At 42.4% G+C, this 18,275-nt stretch overlaps 1 protein-coding gene across 3 annotated transcripts in view; it reads left to right on the forward strand.

Moving 5' to 3' along the window:
• Positions 1–18,275, forward strand: part of TGFBR2 (transforming growth factor beta receptor 2) — an 82,647-nt gene that overhangs the window by 50,898 nt on the left and 13,474 nt on the right. For all 3 annotated transcript variants that reach the window (XM_017651713.3, XM_037008620.2, XM_037008621.2), the window contains exons 4-5: positions 12,752–13,551; positions 15,167–15,308. In XM_017651713.3, coding sequence (XP_017507202.1) covers positions 12,752–13,551; positions 15,167–15,308 — 942 coding nt within the window. The remainder of the gene's footprint in view (positions 1–12,751; positions 13,552–15,166; positions 15,309–18,275) is intronic.

The raw sequence follows: 18,275 nt of genomic DNA on the forward strand, positions 1-18,275 counted from the left end.
GGACAGACATTCCTAAGACATGTCATGATGTCAGGGCAAAACCTGGCATCTCAGGCTCTGTATGAGTGTTCGTTGCCCTTGTAAAGCCACAGCAGAAGTAGCAATGGTCTACAAAGCAAGGGGGAGCATGCAGGACAGTAAACACAGCAGAAGGAATAGACAAGGCAAAGACATTATCAGTTTTAATTGCCCGGGATGACCATTAATATGAAACTTAACAGATAAAGTTAGGTACTGTCAGGCATATAGGTTCAAACGATCGATTGCAGAGGGACCTCTTATCAAAAAACCTAGCATGGCAATCTGTGTATGTAGTAAAGGGATTTGACAGGTGAGGTCAGGTTACTCTGAAATCAGGATGATCTGGCTGAGGGGATCAAAACCAGACAGCAGTACTCCCGAACTGCACTCGCTGGAAGGTGTGCTGGGAGGCCCTCTGTAATCTTTGCTCCATGGATTACATTCCAAATATTGTTGGGCCTGATGAATAACATCATGAAGAATCTTGAATAGCAAGAATGATTTCAGAGGACAGGTGGCTTTGTACTTAGAAAAAGGACCATGGCATTATGGGATACCTGCCCTATGCTGAGAGGGCAAATTTTAGGGTCTGACAAATACATCAGACATTAGAGTCTTACACGTGTGTCATTTGAAAGGTGATTGAAGAAAACGGGTGTTCACCGTGAAAAAGAAATGATTTAAAGAAATGGGTTAAATGCCCACGAGGAGTTTGAGAGCCCTCATCCCACAGAAGAGGGAACCATTTTGTTCTTTTGCTCTAGAGAGCAGCATGAGAGCCAATAAACACACCTGCCAGGCTGCATTTGTCTTAATATAGAGGATACATTTTAATATCCCAGTGTTTATCTTAATGGATCTGTAGGCAGATACATTGGGATTAGATAATGAGATGATTTACAGACGAATGGGGTCTCTCTATTGTAACATCTCAACCACAGGTTTTATCTCTACCTATCAGGAATATTCCAGAAGAGGTGGTCGTACCAGATTGTACTATATAATAAGGCCCTTTTGTTGAGGAGAGAGGAGGGAAATAAATAAATAAGGGAGACTGTGAAATGAGATGCAAGAAGTGGGGAATAGCTTACACTTGAAATATGTGAAATTGGCATAGAACAATCACATGGACTGGAGGGAAGGCACCTTTCATGACTTTAGGCGAAAAAAAATTCTCAAAGTCTGTCCAGAATGTCAAACAGGACTGTCAATATGCTGGAAGTTAAATTAAATCCTGCATGCCCAGTGAGCTGTCTTTCTGTTGTTTAATTATAATGATTTTTTTTATTGTTTGCCTGAATTTAATTGTTTGCTTTTTATTGAGATGATGGATGGGGAATCATATCTCATAGTACACTCTTCCAGCTGTTAATTTGACTAGAAAATTTTCATGGTCCATTTGCTCATTGGCTGGCACTGAATACAATTGTATGAGGGCTGTGCAAACAAGACCACTATGAATTTTCTTTGTAAGAAGGAAACATCTCTGTGGCAGAGAACCAAAGACCTTATTCTGTGTTTGCTAAAGCTCTGCTTCTCAAACTTTAAGGTGTAAGTGAATCACCCAGGAACTTTGTAAAGTGCAGGAATTTAGGACCAAGCTTCTGCATTTCCAGTAGGTTCCCAGGTCATGCCTGCCGATGCTGCCAGTGTGGAGAATGTACTTCGAATAGCAGGTTGCAAGAGATTCTTTCTGTATGATGCCACCAACATGTTTAAAGATGCAGAACATAGTGGTAAGGTATCAGAACTCCCCAGTTAGAGAAAATATATGCATAATATCATCATGGCTTGCAGTGTGGGCAGTGTGTGTGTGTGATGGGGCAAGAACAGAGGGAAGCTGGTAAGGATATGGAACATAACAGAATAAAGAGGCAATTTGTTTTGCTCCTTATGAAATCCTGTATCTTTCTGTGTGAAGATCCCAGCTCACCTGTGCCTGGTGAGCACTGTGACTCATTCCTTTGCATTTGGAATGAATGTACTCAAAACATACCCAGTTAATATTTAGGGGATAGCAGCACCTTTTGTTCACTTTCGTCATTTCCTTTATTGTAACTGGGTCCACCTTTACTAGACAAAGGGTTCAATTGAGTCACATCTCTTGAAAGACAATACCATTCAAACCAAACAACCGAAGAGTACGCTCCATTTTCTGAGTACAGCCAGACTGACTTCCTCCATTGCCTTCAACCTTATTTTCACATCCTCACTTCAAATTATTCAGTACATGCTGCTACCTTAAATTTATTTCTGACAAGGTTATATATTACTTTCACTTTTTCAAGAAAGAGAATCCTGTCACTCAGTCAAGAGGAAAAGGGGGAAAATGGTTTCTCTAAAAACATCATTATCATATAACATGTGACAAAAAGAGGCAAAGAAAACTGCATTCAGGCCACATACCTGTGATATTTTAATGCTTCTTTACAAGACTGGGATTTTTTTCCTTCTGGTTCAAAGTCTGTGAAACATATTATTAATGAAAATCATTTTTGGTAAGGTCTACAGTAAAATAATACAAGTATACTTCTTGAACACTTTCTAAATTAAAGGTGTAATATCTAAGAGCTTGACAGATATTATATAAATCTTTCTCTTGGAACCCACTGGGCCTGGTTCTGGGTTCTCTTCATTATGCAGGTAAGGAAGCTAAGACCCCAAATCACAGTCAGGAAACAGCAAAGCCTAGCCTAAGTTCTTAAAACCAAGTTACACTGCCTCTAAATATGGTATGTAAACAAGATTGGTATCTTTAATTTCTTTATTCTCAGAATATAGTTTGATTATTCTTAGAGCTTTCTATTGCCTGAGGAACTATTACTAGTTTGGGTCCAGAGCTAGTTTTTTTTTCCCTTCACTTATTAAAAAAGGCAAGTTATCGGTGAAGTTGGATCTCAGTTCAATGTGGTGTCTAGAAATATTTGGTTTGGAGGTAAAGTAATGTGAAAAATGCTAGTACATCACTTAGATTGTAGTCCTGCAACATTCTCGGCAAGTCTCCTTCCAAGAGCAGTGGAGACTTGAGAATTTAAAAAGTGATTGCTGATGCAGAATATCCTGCTAAATTGTTTAAGGGAAATAAGGTGGCCTTAAATCCTTGGCAGCAAACACAGCATGGCAAAGACGATTCTGGGATATATAGGAGACATGGGATAATAGTCCTCAAATATGCTATTTTAACTAAATGTACTTTCTGTTAGTCTGTTTGGAAATAATAGGTTTTTTGTTTTGTTTTGTTTGTTTTACCGAATGTAACAGTGCTTTCAATACTGTGAACTTCTTGTTCTTCCTGATACCTAGAGCATCAGAAAAGAAGTCACGTGTCAGTGTACCAGTTTATGTAATAGCTGAGCTAGCATACTGACATCTGGAGACCAAGAATTGCTGAGATCAGGTGTGAAGGACCAAGCTAGATGAGGCTGCAGAAGTATAAAAATTCTTCATCTGTAAGGCAGATCCCTCCATTCTGATTTATTGGGCTGCTCAGATCTCCAGTGAAGTAGAAAGAGTTCTGGTTGGCATCGGAGTCCTTTTCCTGTTTTTAGAAGGAATGCATTTAACATTTCCCCCATTAGAACAAGGTTTGCTGAAGACTGTAGGTATATATTCCTTTTTGGGTGTTTAGCTTTATCATATGCTTTTCTCTGTGTGTGTTGAATTGATCATACAGTTTTTCTCCTTGAAATTTTTGATGTGGTCAATGACCATAGTTGTTTTCTTGTGTTTCTTTTTAGGGCTAAAACATAATTTTCTGGTCACCAGATTGTGCTGTCTTATCTTCATTTTGCATCCTTTTGCATCTGCATGTGTGTCTTACAGTCCGTAGCCAAATTTCTCCAAAGCTCTAGGGTTGCTCCTGTCATTTAAGTGCAGGGTCCAGTCAAGGATTATACGTTGCATTTGGTTATTTTGCCTCTTCAGTGTGCTTCTTATTTTTTGTGACGTTGACTTGGAACAGGCCATTTATTTTATAAAGGCATATTCTGGATTTGTCTGATGGTTCTTCCTTGATGAGACTATTTTTTATTGAGATATAATTGACGTATAACATGTTAGTTTCAAGTGTACAACATAATGGTTTGATATATGTATATTGCATGTATTGCAAACTAGTCACCACTGTAAGTCTAGTTAACATCCATCACCACACATAGTTACAAGTATTTTTTGTTGTGATGAGAAACTTGAAGATTTACTCTTTTAGCAACTTTCAAATATAGGACATAGTATTAATAACTATGCCATACATTACATCCCCTGGGTTTATTTGATAACTGCACGTTTGTATCTTTTGACTCCCTTCACCCTTTTTGCCCACCTCCTTCCCACCACCTCTGGCAACTACCAATCTGTTCTCTGTATTTATGAGTTCTGGATTTTCAGTTTTTTGTTTAGATTCCACTTGTGAGATTATAAGGTGTTAAGTCTTTCTCTAGCTGATTTCACTTATCATAATACCCTCAAGGTCCATACTTGATATCCCAGATGGTAGGATTTCCTTTTTTTTTTATGGCTGAATAGTATTCAGGTGTGTGTGTGTGTGTGTGTGTGTGTGCGTGTGTGTGCATGCATGCACGTTTGTGTATCACATTTTTATCCATTCACCTATCAGTGGACAGGTTGTTTCTGTGTCTTGGCTATTGTAAATAATGTTGCAATGAACATGAGTACAGGTATCTCTTTAAGGTAGCGATTTTGTTTTTGCAGCTGGCATATATATCCTGTGGCTGTAGATGAATGTGTTCTACAAGAATCTCTGTAGTTGTCATGTGATGTTCATTAGCACACCAACACACCAAAGTACAGATTTACAGATTCAGATTAAACATTTCCATAGGGATTCTACTGGTATTTCTATTGGGAAGATTTGGGAGGGAGTTGGTAATTCTGCAGAAATCAAATTCTGACATGTTTATCCAGGCATAGTAATATCAAAACTAATTTGACAGTAAAAGGCTAAAAAAATAATAAAAAATTAAGAGGGTAGTACTGTAGGATGATTTTTCATTACTCATTCATTTTCTTTAATATTTGTAAGATTACAAGTTTTGTGGTTTTGGGGGGATCAGTTTTGGTAAGTTACACATATATTTTTTTAGAACTTTGACTGGTGTTCAGAGTTTTCAAATTTATCAGCACAGTTTTACATGGGATTTTCTTACCCTCTGAATCTTTGCTGTGCCTGTAATTATGTCCCCTCTGCACCTGGCTCCTTGCTGCCCATCATCCCAGAGTTTATGGGCTGTACCCATCACTGTACACTGCCAATCTGGAGTGGTATTAATTCTCCCTCCTGTGTCTTCTATTTCTGTTTCAGCGATTTCAGCTTTTTTCTTTACTCTCTCTTTCCTTCTGTTTTCTTTGACTGCATAACTTTGTCCTTTCTCTAAATTTTTATGTGGACGGCATGTTGACTTAAGATGCCCCTAGCGGCCATAGTATCCCTCTATGAAAAACCCTGCCTCCCCCTGCTCCGCTAACTACCGTGCGTGGCTCCTCTGCTTTGACCCCAGCTCACTGCATGTATAGTTTTCTGGTGGAAATAATAGTACATACCCAGCGGTGTGGCTGCAATGCTTCAAAGTAATCCACATAAAAACAGTGTTTGGTGTTCAGTAGGTGCATAAGGGAGTGGTGTGCCTTTTACCATTATAATTAACAGGATGACTTGAGACAGGAAGTGCCCTCCCACCCCTCTGCATATCTCTAGTTAGCACAGTTTCCTTCTTTGGAACTCAGCCAGTTGCATATATATCCTGTGGCTGTAGATGAATGTGTTGGTATGAAAATCTTTGTGGTGAGGGCATCACTGACCGCTTCAAGAATCTCTGTAGTTGTCATGCAATGTTAATTAGTACACCAACATGCAACGTACAGCCATCACCCATGTCCCTTTCTGTTGCTTGAATACATTAGTATCTTGGTAATGTTTAGTCACCTGTGTGCATGATGTGTGTGTGTGTACATGCAACTCGTATGTATTACTAGGCAACTTGTTTATTTTTAAAGCACTCCAAAGAAACATATACTATGGAATTTCCCATTGAAGTTTTCTGCCAGTTTGTATTGTTTTTATGACATACTGACATTTGTCTTGGCATTTGTCTTTAAAAAATCTTTTATCAAGACACTGACATTTGCAAATGGCTCCTTATTTGCAACTAAGTCTGGCCTCTCTGTATGGGACACATTGGGTTGGAAATTTTAGAACTGTTAAATAGGCGTCTGGGTTCACTGCTAGGGAAACATCTCCGTGGCATGGAAAGAACAAAGACGACTTTGGAGCCACTTGGACTTGGGAAGAGCAGGATCCCTGCTTTTCTTTGGGTGAATCACTGTAAGTCTCAACTTTTCTTTCTTTCTTTCTCTTCTCGTCCCTCCTCTCTCCCATCCATCTTTCCTCTCTCTCTCTTCATCCTTCCTCCCTCCTTTGCTCCCTTTGTCCTTTCCAGACTGTTTCTTGCAGCATCAGTCATAGCTCCAAAGGACAAACAGTGGGAGAATGGATGCATACATTGTGTTATATGCATACAGCTAACTCGTAATGTCTTAATCTTTAAAATGGGGGTGAATACTTGAAGGGGTATTCTGACTACCAAATGAGATTGCATATTTGAAATCCTTGGTACATAGTAGGTGCTCCAAAAAAGTGTTAGTGCCCTTTCCCCTTTTCTTTTCCCAAAGGAGTCTTTTCAAGATGCCTCTTGGGTTCTTTTTGTCATGAATTTAGTTGTCTCTGGTCCCTTCCTTGTTATGTAGTATGACAAAATGTTCCAAATCCATTATTTCCAGCCCCAGACCTGGAATTAGCTATTTTGCCAAAAAGCCCTGGTTTCTTCTATGGAAGGATTCTATTGATGAGACTTTTTTTTTTCCCCCTGTGAGAACCCAAGAAGCATAAACTTTTACAGGAAACTGAGTCCTGTGAGGTTAAATGGCTTGTCCAAGATCTCATGAGTGATTAATGACAGATAGGGCTGCAGAATCTTGGTGTCCTGGTGTCTAATCTCGTGCTCCCTCTTTCTCACAACATTCAAGTACTCAGGGTTGTGGCCCCCACATGCTACACACAGAGGACAGGGAGGCTGCTGTAAAATAAAGCATGTGCCACAGAAGCAAGGGGAGCCCAACTCATTCATGGGATCTGGCCCTTGGGAGAGAGAGGGGTCCGCTCTGCAGAATTATTCCATCAAATTCATCACATCCATCCATCCATTCATTCATTCATTCAACAAACATGAATTGTCTCCCTTTTTATGTGCTAAGCTGTGCCATAGGACGGTGAGCAAAAACATTCCCCTTTAACTTTAATTCTGGTTTGGTTGCCTTAGGGAAGCTTGGCAGGAGAATTGATACTAGGGACAACTTTCACTTTGTTACCTAAGTAAACTTAAGTAACAAGAATGTTGTAGAAGCAACCTAGGCTCAGTATCCTCCTCTATAAAACAGGTCTATTAACAGAACCTGACTTGGTTGTAGCAGAAATAAAAGGAGATACTGCTTACAGTGAATCACTCAGTGCCTAGCTCAGTGGAGCACATTGTATGTCAGTTATCTTAATGATTGTACAGCAAGTTCAAATGAGGGCTTCCCGTCACTTTCCACTGCAGAGCTCCCTCCACACATGACGGAATTCAGAGGTGCCCATGGGGAATTCAACACATGGTGCCAGGGGATCTGTCATTGGCCCAGCTTCCACCCTTCCCCGAGAAGCAGACGAATTTCAAAGTCACTGCTCTAGAAAATCCTGGCAGAGAGACTAGAGCTTGAGGCCCTCCGCTCTGCCAAGGGCTTTTTGTTCTTTGTGTGCGCGTGCGCGCCAAGGGCATCTGAGAAGCTTGGCGATGCCTCCAGACCCCTTCTCAGAGTGATGTTTTCAAATGTATAAAATATAATACACAGGATTTGAAAGAAAATTAATGATATGGGAATGCAACTTTGAAATATTTTTTTAAATGAATTTGTGATATAGTATTAAGTGCATCTGTAGTAATCCTTTAAATAACAAGATCTAGCATCAGATCTCAAAAATTAAAACATCGAAGAGAGGAGTACAAACAATATGCTGAGACTTCTGCGAGGAGTGTCCTATGGCATGAAGCCATCTGTGGTTTCTGTTGGTAACAGTGTCATAGGTACGGTTAATACGAGGAAATGTTTAATTTTAGGTAAAAGAGAAAATAAAAAGATGAAATTTTTGCCCATTTAAAATTCATAGACTCACTGAGTATTTATAATGTCCCCCAGAACCATACAGGTTTTCCTCGCTCTCCTAAAGTGTATGAAATGGTTCCTGTGAAAGCTTTTATATCCAAATTGGCATAAAATGAGGAAGTGGCACTCATTTATGTGGAAGAATTGTGAGTGTCCCCAAATCCCAAAAGTCACCTCTCTTGGCCTTTTCTGATACCTCAGGACATATCTTGCTAATGGTTGCAGAAACTAAAAGGTGATAAAGTACAGATGCTCACAGACATGCTTCAAAGTACGGGAGCTTCATGCTGAGATGCTGCATGGGGTTTGGGGGGAAGGAGCATGGCGGGGCCCCTCTCACAGCTCCGGTGTGCACTGCCTCTATAAACACTGCAAAACAAACACCATACACTATTTTTGCCTTTTTTTGTAAAAGCAAAAATTGTCTTCAGATTTGTTGAAGTAAACCCAAACAGGTACTACTGTGGAAAGTGGGCACACCTAACCTAACTCCATGTTGCACACAAGTGTAATGTGAATGTCCAGTCTTAAGCACATTTTACCTGTGCATCCAAGAACCATTCATGGAAGGTTCCAATGGTTCAAGTCTATCTTGAACCTCTATGTCCTAGGCCCTGTGACAGGCTCTGAGAAGAGAAAAAGAAAGATTTTAGGGTTCTTCCTCCTTAAGGGTTACGTTCTTAAGGCTTCCTCTTTCCAGGCAGGGAAGATACATATTTGCAGGGACACTAATCAACTCTGGAACACACCTCTGCAATGCTGGAAAATGCATTCTCTAAAGACGCAGTATTGCTGAATGGATGACTGTAAAAGATCACATAGTCCAGCCCCCAATGAAGAACTGTATCAAGATGAGGGATTTTATAGTTGTTCTTCACTTTCTCTCACCAATGTGAAGTTTATAGACAGTTTGGTTTGGGATTAAGAGTGGGAGGCCTCACAAGTCAGACAGAGTTGATTTCAAATAGTAGCTTTGCTATCACCTAAGTTTATGATCTTGGGAAATTACTTAAGTCATCTGACCCTTAGCTACCTTATCTGTAAAATGGAGTTATCATAGTAGCAGGATCTACCTCATAAGGTTTTTCTGTCCATTAAATATAAACATTTTATAAAACTCTTAGGGCACAGGCAGGTTCAGACCATGTATTTAACTGAAGAGTTTCTGTGTAATGGGAGTGGAAAGAAATGCTTTCTGTGGCTCTGAGTGAAGGAGAGGCCAGCTTGTATGTACACCTAAGCTGTTACTTTTTTTAGTAGCAGCTCAGGGGTTAAGTCCACCACAGGGTGTGGGTGGCTGCTTAGATAAAGTCAAATCCCAAAGCTTCCTTTCAGCTGCTTTGCTATTGTTACGGTTTTTTACCACCTCTTTGAAGTTTCAAGATTGGCATATGTTATTCAATAATTCCCTCCCCACCAAATTTTTACTTGTACTCTTCAAAACGGAAGCACAGGAATCTTGGCTGGGAAAGTAAAACTAGTTTCTAACATGGAGCAGGGGATTTCTAGTCATCTTCAATCAATGCCATACATAAATTCCAGGGGATTTCTGTTTCTGTGCCTCTCTTAGCCTGAAAAAGAAGATAAATTAGGAAAGAAGACCCTTCTCATATGTGGCCAGGAATCATAAAATGAAATAATCAGTGATAAATGAGTAGTTCATTTGGACATTTTGCCCTCTTTGAAGTGGCGACACAGCAAAGTAATTATGCCATTAATATTTAAATTTTTCTAGTTCTGTTGTTAGATAGTGTCATATGTGAAAGATACCATTCACACTGGACCAAAATGAAGTCTTTCTAAATTTTGCCAGTGTATTACAGGTTATTACATTAACAACTGTAGAAGAGGGGCCAGCAGACCTTTTCTGTAATGGGCCAGATCATCAATATTTCAGGCTTTCTGGGCTAGTATAATCCCTGTTGCATGAACTTCTTAGTTTCTTTCTTTTTTTTTTTTTCTTTTTAATAACACCTTAGAAGTGAAAAAAATTTTCTTAGCTTACAGAGCTGTACAAAAGTAAGCCATTGGCCCTTGGGCCATAGTTTGCCATCCCTTGCTTTACAACATAAAAAATGTGAGGGATGTTGTCCCACTAAGTAATCGTTCTCTCAGCTTCTACGACAAACATTGCTGAGCACCCTAAGGTGGCCCATCCTGAGCCAGATGCTGGGTGTGGTGTGGTGATCAAAACTGACCTGCTCCTGTAGAGCTTAGGATCTCATGGGAGACGCAGGGATTCCAAGAATGGTCTGACCTGTGATTACAAGGCATCTCACGTGCTTCCAACAAGTGGTCCTGGAAGCAGACACACTGACGGGATGCTTCGAATAATAGAAGTGGAGTTACAGGCAGGGAATGCTGTTTTCTGCTCTTGTACCTGAACAATGACTTCATCTGCCTTTGCTCTCCAGGCTCACATTTTGCTGAAAAACAGGAACGGGTAATGCACACTTCTCCACGAGAGCTTTTTTCTTTTCTTGTGTAGGTCCAGCCCTTTTCTGTAATTGCTTTGTCCCATCGCCACTTCCACCCCTAGTCCCACCTGTCCTCTGTCTCATCCAAGCCTCCCAATGTGACTGAGAATTTGGGTTTTCAAGAATCAGTCACCAAATTGTATCCCTTTTCTTACTATTTTCAATGCATCGATGTACATACCTTCAAAATAGCAATTTTTGTCTTCTCGGTTGCTGCAATTCCGATGTTGTAGGGTTACTTTTCCAGTTGTTAGTTGTATCAGACAGACTTAAGACCAAAGGTTTTCATGTAGAATGTGTGGTCAGTGGAAGTTGGACCTTCCACTTAGCACTTAAGTACAGGTAGTAAATCATATTCAGCCTAAACACTCCAGTGACACGGGACTAGCCTATTCCCCCAGTACGTCATTAAGTGATGGTACCAAATACAATTTAGGCAGTGGGTTCCCTGCAAGAGATTATTATGCCCATTCCACCTGGACTGTATTCTCATCACGTTTTTCTTCTCAGACAACTGAATAATTATAGCTCCCTCCTCTGCCATGACACATGGTTCCAAGCCACTACCCAGCCTTTTTCCTTATTACTCCCTGTGTAGAGTCGTCAGTTTGGAGAACTAGCTCTTCCTCAGGAACATCATATATTCTTATTTCTTAACATAACCATCCTTCCCATCACTGACCTTTCCCCATCCTTCACTGACCACCTCAAAGGCAGTCCTAGCCTCTGAGCCTTCCTGTTTCCCTAAGCTTTCTCACACTCCACCAATACAAGGACTCTAGCACAATTTCCCTCCCATCCCAGATTCCCACATATTGCTAGGGATTCATAGGCCCACCCTAACTCCTCTGCTGGCTCATAAGCTCTCTGAGGGTAGTGGATGCCCATAGAGGGCACTCAGTTGTGCTGTGTTTACTGAATGAATCTAGCATCTGATCATGAGAACTGCCCCTACATGGGTGCCCTTGAGGGAAAGTGAATTGACCTATAGAGCAACAGAATCCTGGCGTTCTTGTCCACTGCAAATAGGCCAGCACAAAGCTCCCATTTAACTATAGCAACCTTTCACTGTCTACTGTTCACTAAACATTTCCATCCATGTCCTTCTTCCCAAGAGAAAACTGTTTTGCCAGAGCTAACCCAGGCCAGCACATGAGTCAGTCTGACATGCCAGACATTATAGTGGGATAGCTGCTGTTAAGGACTCCCCCCATCAATCCACAGGGCCTGCTTCAGAGGCTGAACTAGGACACAGGCTGCATTTCCTTCTTTAACTTCTCTCACCTGAATAGTAATGTTCCTAATGTTGCTAGTAAGTACTCCTGTCCCATGAAACTACAAATGGCATACACACTGAAAAGAGAAGTATAGGATGGCTGCAAGGTAACTGGCTCCTTTCTGCAGACCCTTCTCCCCAACGACAGGCCCAGGGCTGATGTTTAAGGTTAGTCTGAATGTTGATCAGACAAGACACATTGAAGTTAAGACAACAGCAAAGACTGGCAGAACCATGACATTTCTCTGTCTCTACCAGATAATGTGTGTGCAAGCTTCTGGGAGGCAGGACTTCCAATCCTTCTGTATTCCCAAAGCAGAGGAAAAGTCTTGGCCTTAGTCAACACTGAGCAGATGCTTCATCTACTCATTCAACACTTACTGTGGAAGTGACGTGCTAGGTGCTGTTCACAGTGACGAAGGAGGAAGACCTGTTTTCTGCCAGCACAACCCGGAGTGCTCAGTCTGCCAGGGGCAGGAATGTAGGATAGACAGATAGGACACTGGTGAGTGGAGTCACAGTGACTGAGTCCAAATCATGCTAAGTTGCTGGCTAATGTTTTGGGGAAGAATAGGAGACCTTGAATAGATGGCCAGAGGGAGGGAGGACTGGGCAGGTGCACCCCAGTACCCATCCCTGGAATAAAAATCCACAAAGTATCACTCACAAACTGTACGTGTGCTAAAAGCTCTGGATGCCCACTTCCTTGCCGTGCCTCCCTACCAGACCAATTCCTCTCCCTTGTCTTGTTTCCTCACAGAATACACTACCAACAGCCCCGACTTGCTGTTAGTCATATTCCAAGTGACAGGCATCAGCCTGCTGCCCCCGCTGGGCATCGCCATAGCTGTCATCATCACCTTCTACTGCTACCGCATCCACCGGCAGCAGAAGCTGAGCCCAGCCTGGGAGAACAGCAAGCCTCGGAAACTCATGGAGTTCAGCGAGCACCTTGCTATCATTCTGGAAGACGACCGCTCCGACATCAGCTCCACATGTGCCAACAACATCAACCACAACACGGAGCTGCTGCCCATAGAGCTGGACACGCTGGTGGGGAAAGGGCGCTTTGCCGAGGTCTACAAGGCCAAGCTGAAGCAGAACACCTCTGAGCAGTTCGAGACCGTGGCCGTCAAGATCTTCCCATACGAGGAGTATGCCTCCTGGAAGACGGAGAAGGACATTTTCTCGGACATCAACCTGAAGCACGAGAACATTCTGCAGTTCCTGACAGCCGAGGAGCGGAAGACAGAGCTGGGGAAGCAATACTGGCTGATCACCGCCTTCCACACCAAGGGCAACCTGCAGGAGTACCTGACGCGCCATGTCATCAGCTGGGAGGACCTGCGCAGGCTGGGCGGCTCCCTGGCTCGCGGCATCGCTCACCTGCACAGCGACCACACCCTGTGCGGGAGGCCCAAGATGCCCATCGTGCACAGGGACCTCAAGAGCTCCAACATCCTCGTGAAGAATGACCTGACCTGCTGCCTCTGTGACTTCGGGCTCTCCCTGCGTCTGGACCCCACTCTGTCTGTGGACGACCTGGCCAACAGCGGGCAGGTGAGTTAGACCCGGACCCGCCTCTTGCTCCTGGCCTGCAGCTCATGCCCCTTGTCCCCAACAGCCCTGCACACTGGGTGCCTGTCTCGGGAGTCCAGCCACAGTCGGGAGCTGAGCCTCGGCGTGCTCCCTCTCTCCTGCTCGTGTGCCTTTGCTGTGAGCAGCTTTGCTCCTCCACGTTCTTCAGGCCCTTTCCAATCCAGGGCAGGCAGTTTTCTCCTTGAGTCGACACTCATTTATCTTCCATTTGCAAAATAGTTTTCTTTGTTTCGAACACTGGTAGTGCTTTATCTTTAGATTTACCCCCACTTGGCTCGTGCTCGGCCCTTTCTGCTCTGTACTGTTGGAATTAATATTGGTTTCTTTTTACCATTCTAAAGGCATTCTCTTTGAAATCCAAATCCCTTTGGTCACGATGCCTTGAACAGTGAAAGGGACCAAGAAGTATTTGTTGAATGGGTGACAGACTGAGTGAACAAACACTTCCACTTTGAAGCATTTCCCTGATTAAAATAGAAATTTTCTGGCTAAGGAGCCATTGGAAAGCAACTGGAAGTTATCAGGCCATTCTTTATGAGCAATGGGTCCCCATGGTTCCACACAGAGAAGCTCGACTGCAGATTAGAGTGGACTCCCGGGAGCACACAGCTGCCCCCTCTACCCAGGCGCAGGGACGTGCTTCTGAAGCTTTGGGTTTCCTGCTCAGCTGCCTGCTGGTCCCCTGGCTGCACAGCAGGGTTGAAGTAAGCATGTTGAAACACGGATAGATTAATGTGCCAGGATAATGAATCATGCAGACCTGTTAAAAAGAAGCATTTCTTCTTATACATGCCAATAAAAACATCCCCTAGGGTAATAATATCTGTTGACCTTCTTTGGGTCCTTGAGAAGGTAGGTCTTCATTGTTGTTTAGTCAAAGGATATATGCTGCCACTCAAACACTTAAGTGAGGCCTTCCCTACAAGCACCTTTCTCCTTTGTTTCCATGTATCCAGATGTATTAAGTCATCAGTCATCATCAAAATAAAACTACACAGCATGCCCGTCAAAATTATAAAATGATCTTGTACTTTGGAGAGACTTACAAAAAATTTCATTCAGCAGAGATTTTATGAAATTATATTACATCCCCGGCACACTTTGTTTACCACGGAGTAAACAAAGAAGATTGAGACAGCCTTGAAGGGACTGAAACTAAAGGCAATTATAGTTTTCAGCCTAAATCTTGGAGTTTCAGGAATGAGAAAATATTTAATTTGGGAAGGCAAAAATAAACATCTAAAGAATCACAGATGCTGTCTCCCAGGTTACCTGCGAGGATGTTACTGTATAACATGGTGATATATGTCACGAGCTAGATAAGGCAGCTCTGGAGTTTGGCATTTCCTTATTTTGGCATCCTTAGTTTATACTTTTAAAGGACTTTCAGAGAGAGAACACCTGTTTTTAAAATTAATTACACAAGCTGTACCTTTCGGTTCTGGTCTCCTTTAAAAGAGCAGTGTACTTTTTAAAAGATCATCTGCACAGGTAGGGGACAAACACCAGCTATATTTTGAAAATAAAAATGCAGCTGGAATTAAGTGATGGGCCTCAATGTCCGGTTTTGCTTTAGGTGGGAACTGCAAGGTACATGGCCCCAGAAGTCCTAGAGTCCAGGATGAATTTGGAGAACGTGGAGTCCTTTAAGCAGACGGATGTCTACTCCATGGCTCTGGTGCTCTGGGAAATGACGTCTCGCTGTAACGCGGTGGGAGGTATGTATGGAACAGTATTATGGTGCAGTGGTGGACTTAGTCCAATTTCCAAGTCCTTGGTGATGCCCTTTCTAGAACATAATCCAGGCCAGGACCTCATATTACATTTATGCCTGTGCCTCCCCCTACTTCATCTCCTTCAACCTGTAACAACCCTGCAGTCTGTCTTTGATGAAACCTGTGAAGAACTCAGAAGAGTTATTTTATGGATAGTCTCTCATTTTGGAGTTTCTATAGTGGTTTCTCATGATTAGACTGAGGTTATGCATTCTGGACAAGATGCCACAGGAGTGATGCAGTTCCTCTTGGTCAAGGAGGTGCCTGCCTCATCTCTCCCCTGTAAAGATACAATTTTTTTCCATTTGTAATTAATGCATACCTTGCGGGAAGGTAGTCTGACCTGTTTCTAAAGATGCTAACCACCCATTTAGTAAAGATGTTTTTCACATCTTCCAGCTGGTAGACTTGTTTCGTATCATAATTTTACCTGCAAATTTTAGGATCTGTCAATAGTTGTTACAGTGATAATTATTCCTGTAGTGTTTGTCTGATCATGATTTTCTGTTTTTCTTACCCTTTCTACATTTATGAGTAGTTATTCTGCAGGAACGAAGAGTTTCCCTTTCTCCTACCACTCCCTGTTATTAGTCTTTTAATCATTCATTTATAGCAGTATGGAGTGTGCATATTTATTTTATTCTATGGGTATCCAGCATTATCGGTATTTGTTCTGTTGTTCAGATTGCCATGTCTCTAGTCACTAGACCAAACTATCTAACATTTTGCTCAAGGTGGATTTGTTTGCCCCTCTGCTGGCTGTGGTTCTTCATCCCATCTAGAGCTTCCTTAACTGACTCTCCAGGATGGGTCCAGGTCACCCCCTTCCTACTTGGAACCTATTTGTCTGGTTCCCTGCTTGGGGATGGTCCTTGCTACCCAGCTGACATTGTTATTTTCTACTTTCTCACCTGAGATTTCTTCCCCACAGCACTTCCAAAAGTTTTTCCTTACACAGTGAAATTTGTTTAACCAGGTTTCAGCCACTAAGAATAATTTTCTGCTTGAAAGCTTTGACAGTTCCAAAATGAATCCTTAAACTGGTATGAGTTGTGTAAGAGACAATCTGTTGTCACTGTCAGACTACATTTACCTAGATTTCGGTATCTCTCCTATCCGTTCAAACCCATTATTCTATAAACATGCGGGGAAGATCGTCTCTATCTTTCCCTCTGTCAGTGGAGCCAGCTTATTAAGGCCCCATGTGAGCTTCTGGCTTTCATTGTTATCGATGACTGAAGCTCTTTCCTGTTGATTATTTGCTGAGTATGGAAGAATCCCCAGCTAATGGGGAAGAACTGAGTTCACCAAGTTTAACGAGGTCTAAAAACAGATACAGTATAAACAAGTTTTCCCAAGGAAGGAACAGGATCTCATTTGCTCAACTAGTCTCAGAAAAACTTTTCATAACCTTTAGGATAAGAACAGAAGGCTTTTAGGGAACCGGAAAGAGGCCATCCTGGTTCTCATTTTGTTTGATCTTAAGCCCACAGTCCTGTTTCTCCCATCTCCTCTCAGGCTGCAAAACTCAGCATTATTTATCTGTCCTCACTTTTGTCCAACAGAAAGCCCTTCACTTGATTTAGTATGTGAACTTGCCAATTAAGCCCTTCTGTTTGCCTTCTTTTAAAAACATTTTTTTTTTTTTGGTTTTGGTTTTTTGGGCACATCTTAAAACCTCAGAGATGGTGTCTTGGCCTACTCTTCATTTCAGAGTCTTTTCTTGTATATGTAGAGTCCTTTGGAAGGTACACAAAGCCTGAAAATAGATGTGTTCCCCGCTAGAAACACAGATGCAAAGACAAGTCTTGCCCTCAAGAAGCTTGCAGTCTCCTGATGAAACAGACTTTTATTTTTTTCTCCTTCACTTTTTGACTTTGACTTTGGGGATAGTTAATTTAATTTTGCATTTGCTTTGTAATTAGCTGTTCTACTTTCTTTACTGTGGTTTTATTACCTCTGGTGACAGCTATTTAACCTTAGGAACACTTCCATCTATAGCAGTCTCTCCAAAATAGACTGTAGAGATGTCTCCTTCACTTTTTAAAAATGTGCATGTGCAGACACATTTCTTACCCTACAAATGAAATCAATGCTATTTCCCCTAGTTGATGGTAGGTGTTACTTTACATGGTCTAAGAAAGAGGGCAGGATGTCAAAGAGCTTTCCTTAAGCTTCTTTTCTGTCATGGCAAATACAACATATGCAGTTACTATTTCTCATTGATGGTATCCTTTCACAAAAGGAAATGTGGAATAAGATGATTTAGGTTGATATTTTATTTTGCAACATAGGTCAACTAACATTCCGTCCAACCCATTTCGAGTAGCAGAATGTCTAACTGGGTAGAGTAGGATATAAAGCATCAGGACATCTTGCAGGAAAGTGTGAAAGGCCAGCTTTCTGGCCTCAGAGTGCCTGCACGCTCTCACGGTGTAGCCCCAGCTCCTCACAGACACTCAGCCCCACCTTGCTTGACTCTCTCGCCTCATCACACAGCACAGCCACATTCATCATCCTGAACATCTGGTAGGTCCCTGCTCTGGGCCGTGTCCCATGCCATTTGCTGGCACTGGAACACTGAAACAGACTTCACACAGGCAAGCCATGGTTAGCTTGGGTTAGTGCTGCAGGAGGGTGAGGCAGCGGGCACAGGGAGCTGGACACCGGCATCGGCTAAGGGGGTGTGACTGGGGCCAGCCGGGCAGGGTGAGGTCTGCTCTGGAAGGAAGGGTAAGACTCTCAGCACCCTCTTGAGTTACCCTCCCCTGTGCAGAGCTCACAGGAGAAGCTAGAGAAAGGTACACGCTGCACAGGAGAAGCCTCCCCTGTCAGCGAGAGAGCACACTGGCTAGCAGCACCCTTCTGAAGCCTCCTGGGCAGCTTGGTAGTGCAGACTCCCCCCAAGGA

This window comes from Manis javanica, chromosome 15, assembly GCF_040802235.1.
Source record: "Manis javanica isolate MJ-LG chromosome 15, MJ_LKY, whole genome shotgun sequence".
Classification (NCBI taxonomy): domain Eukaryota; kingdom Metazoa; phylum Chordata; class Mammalia; order Pholidota; family Manidae; genus Manis; species Manis javanica.